The sequence below is a fragment of the Oryzias melastigma genome, linkage group LG10 (genome assembly GCF_002922805.2).
Source record: "Oryzias melastigma strain HK-1 linkage group LG10, ASM292280v2, whole genome shotgun sequence".
In the NCBI taxonomy this organism is placed as follows: domain Eukaryota; kingdom Metazoa; phylum Chordata; class Actinopteri; order Beloniformes; family Adrianichthyidae; genus Oryzias; species Oryzias melastigma.
The window spans coordinates 26,971,732-26,983,810 of record NC_050521.1 but is presented as its reverse complement, the minus strand read 5'-3'; the positions used below and the strand labels follow the sequence as shown (position 1 = coordinate 26,983,810).

At 40.7% G+C, this 12,079-nt stretch overlaps 1 protein-coding gene across 1 annotated transcript; it reads right to left on the bottom strand.

Moving 5' to 3' along the window:
- Window position 1: 1 nt before the first annotated feature.
- Window positions 2–1,056, bottom strand: LOC112137828 (trichohyalin-like; the record flags this gene model as incomplete). Its single annotated transcript, XM_024260337.2, has 1 exon — window positions 2–1,056. A coding segment is annotated over exon 1 (903 nt), but the record flags the coding sequence as incomplete, so codon positions are not given.
- Window positions 1,057–12,079: the final 11,023 nt, after the last annotated feature.

Here is a 12,079-nt window from a genome sequence, read left to right as displayed (position 1 = left end):
TTTCCAGAAGGTCCGTATTTGTCTTTTGGAGAGCGTTCAGTTCACTCTTGGTCTTGGAATTTTCCATCAGACCCTGACTGTACTGACGTTTCAGCTTACACAACTGATTCTCCAATGTCAAACCTTCTTCCGTCTCAGACTTAATGTCATTTTTGAGAAGCGCATTCTGGAATTTGATTTCCTCCTCTTTCCTCTGCAGAGCTTCGAGTTCTGCTCGGAGTTCTGCGTTTCTTTGCCTCAGAAGCTGAAGTTCAGAGCTGTCATTTCTGGATTGCTGCTCCAGGGATCCAAACGACTGGACAGACTGTTGAACTCTTTGAATCTCCTTTTCCAGATTTGTGTTCTCTTGGGAAAGAAGTTTCAAGAGAAAGTCGTCCTGGTTTTCATTTTCCAACTTTTCGTCTTCCCAAGCTTGAATTTGGGATTGAAAAGTTGCTATGAGAATGTCCTCCTCATTTTCATGCTGCTGAGTCATGCTAATATCAGTAAATGATATTAGATCCTCCATTTGGCTTTCTTCAGAGGGGACGTTTGGGACTTCAGGAGGTCCCACGGGCTCCTCTTGTCGTTCCTCCTCATTTTTATTCTGCTGAGTCATGCTAATATCAGTAAATGATATTAGATCCTCCATTTCGCTTTCTTTAGAGGAGACGTTTGGGGCTTCAGAAGGTCCCACGGGCTCCTCTTGTCGTTCCTCCTTATTTTCATTCTGCTGAGTCATGCTAATATCAGTAAATGATATTAGATCCTCCATTTGGCTTTCTTTAGAGGGGACGTTTGGGACTTCAGGAGGTCCCACGGGCTCCTCTTCTTGTTCCTCCAAAAGAGAAGATTCATCTTCAAATCTTCTGTAGTGGAATCTCCTGGCGTTCTTGAGAATTCTTAAAATCTTTTTAAAAACCATTTTTGTCTCTTGTTTTTTTCAGTTTTCCGTAAAGCTGGCTTAAACTTAAAGTTAGTAGTCTCAGTAGAAACTTGAGTGTTGTCTCGTCTCACTAACATCAGCTATAAAGATTTCTCGCTGATTTTTATTACGCGTTATGACTTTGAATGAGGTCACACGGTGAAATCAAGCATCATTTTACATCACTACAGTGATGTCACAGCCTTGCGATGACATCACTTTACACTACAGTGATGTCACAGCCCTATGATGACATCACTTTACGCCAAAGTGATGTCACAGCCCTTTGATGACATCACACTGTTTAGCAATTTCTGTAAAGTCAATTTAGTCCAATAAGATAAACAAACCTGAACCTGAAATACAAAAAAAAAAGAAACATTGGGGAGATTGTTTTTTTCAGCCAATTCATATAGCTGCTATAGCCATACATAAACATATAGTTTTTTTTTTTTTGCCAAAATCCAAATAACTGTTTTCTAGAACATGGTTCTTTTCAAAGCTTCTCCATCGATCTGAAGGAATCCTCTCAGAAAAAAAATCTGAATAGAACATTCATTTGGGCTGCACGGTGGCGCAGTGGTTAGCGCTCTCGCCTCACAGCGAGAAGGCCCCGGTTCAACTCCCGGCTGGGACCTTTCTGTGTGGAGTTTGCATGTTCTCCCCGTGCATGCGTGGGTTTTCACCGGGGACTCCGGCTTCCTCCCACCGTCCAAAAACATGCTTCATAGGTTAATTGGTGACTCTAAATTGCCCCTAGGTGTGAATGTGAGAGTGAATATGTGTGTGATTGAGGCCCTGAGACAGACTGGAGACCTGTCCAGGGTGAACCCCGCCTTCGCCCTTCAGTAGCTGGGTTAGGCTCTGGCACCCCCGCGACCCCGAAAGAGAAGAAGCGGCCAAGAAGATGGATGGATGGGTAGAACATTCATTTATCTATTCATCCCTCCATTCATCCATCTATCAGTCAAATCTTCTCCATCAGCGTCTGGATCATCAGATCCTTCCAAACTTTGTGGGATTGTATCCGAACTTTCCATGTTTTCATTCTGAGAGTGAGTTGTAGAAATTGATTAAAAGATGAGAATCATTCAGAACAAACAAATAAAATAAACAAACAAAATGCCAGTTCTACTTGAAATTCTGAAATTGAAAATTTTACTATAAATGTGATTGTTTTGTCACTAAAATGGAAATATTTTCCCTCTAGATCAGGGGTCTTAAACTCACGGCCCGCGGGCTATCTGCGCCCCGCGAGATGATGATTTGCGGCCCGCGTCTTAATATGAGAGATTAATTTTCGTGCGGCCCAAAGGGTGATATGAAAGACACTTGCTGTGTGCAGAGCTGAACGAACCAATCACAGTGAGGAATATGATTCTGGAGGCGGGACATCGGCGGGCTGTCCAGTGCCTCGCTTACTCATTCATTCCTCCAATCAGCTGGGAGGAGGAGGAGCCACGAAGCACCAAACGCGATTCGCGTGACAAATTCGCGTGCCCCGCGCGGGGAATTTGCTGCTTGCAGCTTGTCAAAAAAAAGGTGTTTCTGAGCTACTAGCTCCGTCTGTGGATGTCTCTCTTAGAATGAACACACATATGATGTTGAGGAATACGTTTTTTTGACGTGCTGACTGTTCCTATTAAATCAGAGCTCCTCATGCTCCAAGCCTCAAACCTGTAGCCCGCCCCGCGCGGCGATCTGCAGCTCCCGCCTGTCAAACGTGATCCTGAGCTTGGCACGCACCTGCGTGTCTGTGAGTTTTAAGGTTCACACACCGACTGTGTCGGCGTGCATTCCAGACCACGTAAACACGAGTAGAAATCCGATATTCTGCTACACGTGTTTGAATAGAACCCAGGTGGAAAGCAGCTTCCTGAATTTGTTTTAACCCCTGAATTTTTATCCTGATTTTTTTTTAACCCCTGAATTTTTATCCTGATTTTTTTTTAACCCCTGAATTTTTATTCTGAATTTTCTTAACCTCAGAATTTTTTTCTGAATTTTGTAACCTCTGAATTTTTATTCTGATTTTTTTTTAAACCTTGCTTTTTAAACAGCAAAATTTTATGCTCCCAAAAATATTTTCAACTTAAAAAAAATCAGTGTTTTTAATTTCGAGACTTTCGATGGGTCGGAAATTCAACATAAAAAAAATTCAGAGTGTGCTGGAACTTAAAAACTTCCATACTGATTTGCCTGCTTTTTAATTCATTATTTAATATATGTATTTATTTTATTCATTATTTTGTGTTAAAAACAAAGATATTTGATAACATTTGAATGTTTTAACAGCGATTTTCTTGTGAAAATCCAGTTGCGGCCCGGCCCTTCCCCAGACTCCGCCCCCAGTGGCCCCCGGCTGAATTGAGTTTGAGACCCCTGAATTAGAGAGAAAACATTTATACCACCAGGGCTCCCTCGCTTTGTGGACTTTTTTGGTGCAATTTGTCATTTTCTCAACAGCACATTGTGTGTTGGGGTTACTGGGATCTGAAACAAAGTAATTAGGGTTTGTATTGCCGATATCAATATTGATACTTTGTTATTTAAAAGTATGATTTTAACGGAACCCCTTAAGGGACATAGAAGTAAAAAAAAAAAAAATAGTAAAAAATAAAATAATAACCATATTTTTTTAACATCAATTTTTAGAGAAAAATACATTTTAACTTTATTTTTTTGAAAAAAAAAAAAGTTTTTTTGTTGCTATCTGACGGAGCCCCTAAAAGGACATCTGACAAAAATTACTTTCTGGTGCACATCAGTTAGAAACCCAGGAAATGTTTTTTTTTTAGTCCAATTTTTAGAAAAAAAAAACGTATTTTTTTAACTTCAATTTTTTCTTTTTTTTTTCCTTCTATGTTCCCTTAGGGGCTCTGTAGATGATAGATTAGTTTTAGAAATTCCTATTTTATTGTTAATTAAATGTATAAAAACAACAGGACTGAGACTCTTGACAAATAAAAATGCTGATTAGCTAATTTCCTGATTCCATGAACTCTGAATAAATTCAAGCTCTTTATTGTACGTATTGAAGATTAACTAATTAAAAGTATCAATCTCATCATGCTAGTATGAATATTTCACCTTGATAACGATACTACTGATCTCAGATCGATACGCCCTCCCCTACATCGAGTTCTGCCTCCTGATTGGCTGTAGAACATTATTAATCAATCTCCTCTGTGTCGTTTCCTGTATGGAATTGGTTCAGTTTTTACATAAATCTTTGATCGCGATCAAAACTGGAGTTAATTATCTGTGAAGGTTTGAACTCTGAGTTGAATGACAGAGTTCTGTGAGACAGCTGGAACCTTAAAACTTGTCTGAAGGATGAGTCTTTGTTTTTCACAGGAATCAAAAGAGGAAGAGTTTTGACTGAAATATTCCAGTTGGAGTTTTTCCGGGTCCCGAAGGTTTGAAATGAGGTCAATCATTAACAGATCAGGAGGCCGAGCGCTCAGACCGTCTCTGCTGCTCCGTCTGCTGGTGGCGCCGTGTGTTCATCCGCCCACCTCCGTCCAAATATAACTCCGTTACAAAACGAGGTGGGAAGCCCCCCCCCTGCAGTTTTATAAGAGCTCTTACATCATGGGCGGCGTGTCGTCACCGGGGAGTGACGTGAGTGGCGGTGACGTCGGAGCCTAGAGGATGGCCGTATACGGCTGTGATGCTCAGCCGAGCTCGCTCTGACGCAGGGACATCCCGTGACTGCAGCGTGGGGGGGGGCAGCAGCTGCAGTGAGCCCACAGGACAGGGGGGGGGGGGCAGTCATGACTGCAGAGCTGCGTCCTCGGCAGAGACGGCGCTCAGGCTATTTTTAGGACGCGCAGCATGGCAGCCTGCAGAATCTGATCAGGGAGTTTCACTGGTTCTGATTAAACCACAAACAGAACCAAAGAATGAACCAGATGAGACGCTTTCTGCTTCTGTCCCTCTGCTTGTGTTTTCATCACAACATTCAATAAAAAATACTAACATTTAAGATTTAGTGAAGGTTTAAAGTAGGGATGTCCCGATCTGATCACGTGATCGGAAATACGGCCCAATCAGATGGCTGAGGACTCGATCAGATATTTCATTTATTCTTATTGTGATCAGAGCTTTATATTTCATTCTGGATAATTACTCCACTATGTCTGCATGTCATGAACAGATCACAAAATGTTATTACCGGAAAACGCAGCAGCTCAAGCAGAAGAGTAACGTAAAGAATTCAGTCAAGCTAGTTAGATGATCACAGATTCAGACTTCTGGATCAATAACTCTTTTAAAAACTCTCCAAACTGACAGCTAGTGTCTCTAAACAACAACCTATAAAGGCATTTCAGCAGAAAAAGACAGTTTTTTTTCTTTTTAATGTGAAGCTCTTCATGCTGCAGACAGACGACTACACAGCAGCTGCTAACTGCTACATGCTAGCGTCGGGATTTAACTCTTTAGGACCCGAGCTGTCCTTTGATATGCCTGTTTGATTCATCTGACAGAAAAATACGTTAAATATTTCTGTGTTTAAGCGTCACAGATGATGCTTCAGGTGTTAAGGGGTTAAACTACAAAAAAATGTATGAGAGTAAGAATGGTTAGTCTGACTTCCCTATAGAAGTCTATGGGATTCTGTACTTCCTTTTTGGAACACCAGGGGGGCGGGGCCACTCAGTCCAGTTCTCATGTACAGTCAACGTCACAAATTCTCCTTCAAATTCTGTTTAAACGAGTTTGAAATACTAAAACAATCATGATAATCTAAACCGGTCCGGACCACAAACAGAAGTTGGTTCCAGCTAAACAAGTTCAACAAGCTGAAGCTCTAGAAAACGTCCTGGACCTGTGAGAGCCGCTCCACACCTGTGCAGGTGCCTGAAGGCTCCATCCAGGTGTTGGAAAGATGTTTTATTATTGTATCAAGAGAAAAGTATTTATCAAATGTCGTTTTTTGTTGGTTTTTCTGCAAAAATTAAACATAGATGTTTAATTTATGAACATTAAAATGCGATATGAGTTTTGGATGGAGTAGAGGGGCATCTGGAGTTCTATAATTCCTCCTTTCAGTTTGATGCACATGAAACATGTTTTAAGAGGCTTATCCAAAAGCAAACATCTGTGCAGAAACCAAACCGTAATCCAGCGCGTCATGTGACCCAGCCGTGCTGCTTCCTGAGTCTGGAATCTGGTCGGCGTCTCCAGATTTACCGGCGTTTTCCTGAAACATGATCTTCCAGTCTGGGATTAATCTGTACGTCAGCATAACATCTGCAGAATTATAATGACATTAAACCAAAAATGGCTGCATATGTTTGTGTTTTTTTAATAAATTAATTAGAATCAGATTCAATCTTTAATCTAAAAACTAAAATTAGTTTGTCTGAATCTACAGTTTCATTATTAAGTGAAATTGCAATTGCAATTGGCGAGAACAGACCACAATGCACTGCAATTTGTCATTTAAAAAAAAGTATGCGAATGTATTTACTTATATTTCAATCGTTAGAACACAATATATTCCTCATAAATGCTCGTATTTATCAGGTTTTTGCCATATTTGCCGATTTAAACAAATCAAAGGAGGAGATCATGGAGTCCAAATCATATTACAGTTTAGGACATCAGACTATAGAGTCTTTTAGGGGATAAGAAGTAAAGATGGAATTCAGACACAAACGAAATCTGTTTGGAAATGAAGCTTATGATGTAAATATCTTTGGCTCCATCTACACATCTTCATGTACTTTTATGTTTTTAACCACACAAACATATTTGTGGGATTCAGGAAGATCGTCTTTGGGTTCCTCCATGAAGAAGCATAAACTACGTTTCTGTCCACTAACAATAAACTGCATCCACTGCTGCCATTTTGTGCCTCACACCTGAGAAAATCTGGATCCATAAAGTTGGTTTCCCTGAGCAGTAGAGTAGACACATTTACTGAAGTCACGACCATCACGAAGCTTTACTGACTGATAATGAAATCCTCTGTAGGAGATCAGAGTCATGAGGGGGCGGAGTTACTACAGATTGATTCATCTTGAGTTTTTTTTTTTAAACGAGGAAAAACTTTTTACACCTGTAATAAAGTTTTACTTCTATGAAGGAAAACTTTAGAGTTAATGGTCTACGAAGGTGAATGTTTTTCCTGCTTATGCAGGACAAACAGTTTTATGACTTTAACAGCAGAAGGAACTCAGCTGCAGGAAGAACAAAACGATGAATTCAGTAAATCACTGACTGTTGTGGAGTAAAGGTCTAGAACTAGAAACGAAAGAAAACAAAGAGGCAAAATGGAGCTGTCTGCTGTGAGAACCCCACAGAGGAAACCAACCATTAGGCCTGTTTTATTTTGGGATGGGGACCAACACTAAAAAAATGAATTTAGCTTCATGGTGGAAGAACTTTCTCGTTGATGGATCTAATCTAAAATCCTGGTGGTTTTACTCTGTTAGGGATTCTGTGGGTTAAAAAAACGAGTTTGTAGAAAGTCTGCAGGAGAAGATGATTCATGCAGTGACAGATGTGAGCGTCCCTGGAGAACCGTCTGATGTTTTCAGGAGCAGAAGATGGATGAGGCTGTTTACTGCTGAGGATCTAGAGTGTTTACTCGGAGCTCTCCTGGAGTTTCAGACGAGAGAATCACAAAACAGATCTAAAGCTACAGGAAGAAGAAACTGGAGACAACACGTCTCAAAGCAAACCAACATGTTCATCCAGAACGTTCCAGAAGAAACAAGAATGTCTGACATGATCCAGTCTGCAGCTTTGGATCCTCAGAGATCCATCATCCACACATGGAGAACACCTGTTTGGATCCATCCAATCTGCTGTCAAGGAGAACATCCTCCATCAGTTCTAGATGTTCAATCTGATCATCCAAACATGTGAGCTGCAGGTTTCTGTTTGATCTATTCCATATCTGGACAGATCAGCTGTTCAGTAGAAAACATTTCTGGATTCAAACTCTTGAAGCCAAACTTCTCCACAGCCGGATCTCGTCTCCGTCTTGTTCTGCCTCTTCTAACATCAGTAAAGTCTGGGTCCCGTTTCCCTCCTGCTTCCCTCGGAGCAGCTGAAGACGAGGCTGCAGCGCGGCGGCTGTCTCTGCACTGCAGATCAGCTCCGTTTGCTGCAGTCACGACCGTCCAGCAGCGGCGAGCTCACAGGCACGCCGTCGGAAAACGCTGACAGGATGGCGTCTAATCTTTGGGTCTCACGTTCCACCAGATTTAAAGGTTAATTCCTCCAAATGAAGCCGTCAGCTTCAGTGGCTGCGATCACCAGAGGTGAAGAAGAAACGTGGCGTTTCTCTGAAGACGCCAAACACACGTTTACGCCAAACATGATCACATCGACTCCCTTTAGGGCTTTGGTTTCACTGAATCCCTGAAAGGAAGAATCTATGAACCATTTGTGAGTAACATGGAGGACTGCTGCTGTTCTGAAGAATGTTCGGTTCCTCATCAGCTCCAAACTCTGACATTTCCTCACGAGCGGTCACGCTTCTAAACTTTCATCTTCTCCACTTGGATTGATCTCTTTATTCTTGTTTTTAGAGCTCATCCAAACTATAAACCTGTAACATAACAGAAACAGACTAATCTAGAAAAAAGATGATAAAAGTCTGAAGGCTTTTAAATATTCTCTCAAAGTTGTCTCAATGTCTTTAAATATGTGAATTAAGTTCCTGTAAATCAAAGTTAAAATCATTTTTAAAGATTCCTTTACATCATTTAGTTGTTGTTTTTTGCAAGAAAAAAAAATGTTTTTTATACTATTTTTCAGCATTTAAGCATTTATTTATCAACAAATGGACAATGTATGTATTATTCTGAATCTAGTCATTTTTTGTTTTCTCTACAAGACACTAATATTACTTACTTTTCTCTTTCATTTTATTTTGAAAGGCTGCTTTCAAAAGGTTAAACGGTTGTACAAAGAAAATTATATGAATTCAGTTATTCTTACATACTAGATAAATAGCTACAAAACATAAAGTGTATTTTTCTAAAGTTAGACTTTACCTGCTCGGTTTCGGTCGGTAATAAACTGGACCAAATGTCTCTTTCAGCACCAAAGGTTTCAGATCTCTGGTCTAACACATAACAGTGTAGAAATGTAGGATTGATTTCACGCTTCTTATGGTCCCTAAATATTTCACCCAACTTAAACTCAGCAGGACTTTTGTCCAAAGTCATTTCGTCCACATCAGAGAAGACAAAATGTTTCCAAACATCCATTATAAGTTAAGTCAGTCCGGTCGGACTTTCACATTAATGTTTCAAGTCTGGATTATTTCAAATTCACAAAAACAATTTAGAATTGTTTATGGATCAGGATCGATGAATCTAAGTAGAGAAGATCAAGTTTCAGAAAAGTGTTGAAGTTATTCAATGTTTTTTAGAGGAAGTCTGAAGGTTTGATCTGATGAACTAGAACTGTTGTGGGTCAAGTTCTCTGAATCCTCAGAACTAAGAAGAGAAAATCGAACTTCATGAAATCAGATTCTCAGTTTTATTTTCATCTGACGTCGTTCTGAAGTGAAACCAGTCAGGATGAGGCAGGAGAAATTCTTTGATTTTATGATGATGATGATGGTCTTTGCTTTCATTGCTCTGCATGCTGATGCTCACTCTAATTTTAGCCCCCCCACCCCTCCCCCGCCGCGGAGATGCTGCTGGTGTGGAGACGAGAGCGTCCACATGCTGCTGCAGTCACGCCTGCTGCACACGCATCATCAACGCCACTCGTGTGTGAATCACATCCAAGCCAGGCGGAAAACTGCCTGCAGCTTGTTCATATGGGGGGGGGGATGATGCTGTCATTACATGATGGTCAGTTCATGGGTCGTCAGGCTTGATAAGGATTCTGGGATTTAAATGTAGCCTAAAACACCAAAGAAATTATAAATCTAGGAAGACGAGATCTGGACTTTAGGACCTCGGAGTCTTTGACATGAACCAGGTTCACTCAAACCTCTGCTGGATCTGCATCACGTTTCAGCTTCGGTCACCGCCCACTCCACCGGATTTCTGGACGTTGACTAGAGACGGATCAGGAGAGTTTCAGTTAGAAGTGCATTTAAAAGTATCTGGAGCCGAGACGCGTCACAGAGTCACAGAGACGCATTTCAGTGTAAAGTAGAAGACGTTCATAAAGTTACAGTCGGGATCCTAAACCCTCTCTGCTCTTATTTCCATTTTAATTATTTGTTTTTGTGCAAAGTTTGAATCCAGCTGAAGCTTTAGTCACATGACTGCTGAGCGCCTCTTTCAGTTCTCTGGAGGTTCGCACGGCCTCAAGAGACGACAGGAAGATGGAACATACCGCTGTCGTGGGAAAGTATGTTGTGAAGTATTGGTGAGGACAATAGAAGTAACAATAATAATGTAGGGTGATGCCGTCGGACGGTGTCTCTACGCCGAACTGACTGTACAGTACTGACTGTACAAATACACGTGATACAGGACGTTTGAAGGATGTACTCACCCTCACGTGTTGAATTAAGCCTCGTTTCCACTGAGCGGTCCAGTCCGGGATTTTACACCCTTCAATTGTGAAATGGATCCATTAAACAGTTCCGACTCCATCTGGTCGGAACGGAATGGTGGGGGCGGAGCCACTGTAGTCACCCATTGATTGGTAGGAAGTGATGACGACATTATAATATTGCACCAGTGTAGCGCTAAGCTAGCATTTCTGTTTCCTCTTTACGGGAGTATTCTTCTTAGCTGACCGCAGTCTTCTTTCAAACATTACATTTCTGTTATAGACGATGTACAGAAACTAAACCAAGAAAAAGACGAGCTGCCGGATGACCTCCATTCTAGTCGTCGCTCTGCAATGACACGCTAGCGGTCAACAAAACACATGAGCCATAAGAAAAAAAAAACACTCCGTGGAAGAAATAACTGAGTGGAAACGCTCACCACAACGAGGCTTAAGTGTCGACCGCAGCATACCCATAGATAAAAATGTGCATGAGCCTTTTCTCTCAACGGGTTTACTGAGCGGTCTACGACCTTGATATTTGACGCTGGTCACCTGTGTGACCCGTACAGGTTTGGGTGTGTCTGTGGTGCAGCGGTAGGACGGTCAACCTCTGACTGGAAGATTGCAGTTCGATTCCCGCTTTGAATGACCATGTGTCAAAGTGTCCTATGGCAAGACACTGAACCCCACATTGCCTCTCGCGGTTATAGGTTGGCGCCGGTGTTTGGTAACGGAGCTTTCAAGAAAATAGAAAAGCGCTATTCAAGAACACGCCATTCATCTATAGACGACGGAGCAAAAACCTGGATCGAATCTGTCTTTGGAGGCAAAAATCATCAACCAACCTGAATGTTGTTCATTAGGATTTTATTTTTGGAGGCAAATCAATGAATATATGTACTTTATACAGTATATGAGGAGCACATCTCTACAGTTTCATAATGTAAACATCTCTGAAGAGAAATGTATTCAGTTTAAAAGGAAGCCATAGTCTTCTGTTTTAAACTATTTACATGAATTAAAATATAATTTATAACATCAGATACTTTAGCTTCTATGAAACTAGATTTTAACAATTCAAAAATACTGAAATGCCTTTATCTCCACATTCTCAAGACATATGAAATCACACAACAGAAAAACACCATTTACAGACATCCAAACTAAGTGGCGTATAAATAAAAAGAAACAAAATGCAACAAAAAACCCCAACATATGTAAAAATATAAAATCTCACTAGCAGTATTTACCTTATTTTGTTTTACCAAAAAACTAAGTTAAAAAATGAAAAAAATCATTTGTGAACTTGATAGTCATTAGATGTACAATTAAATCAAACGTATTGAAAAGTAAAAACAACGATGCCCTTTATGTTAACCCCCAAAAACACACACTCACGAGAAGGGATGGAGCTGACGACCTGGGGTTGGTTCCACCACCACGCCAAGCCAGAAAAACCAATGTGAGCAATGACCCTGGAAACATCCATAAAGCTGAATCCCATTCAGTTTTTATTATTATTTTTTGGTCATTGCCTATTCAGAACGGTTTTCCTGCCATTTCTCTCAGATGAAGAGTGGAAAGAAAAGTATTGCATTTAGATGAAAGAATTCCCTTTGGAAGGTTATTTTATTTATTTTATCCTTCATTTTTTTTTTTTTTTTTTGATTGGTCGTCTGGCGGCCTTCAACC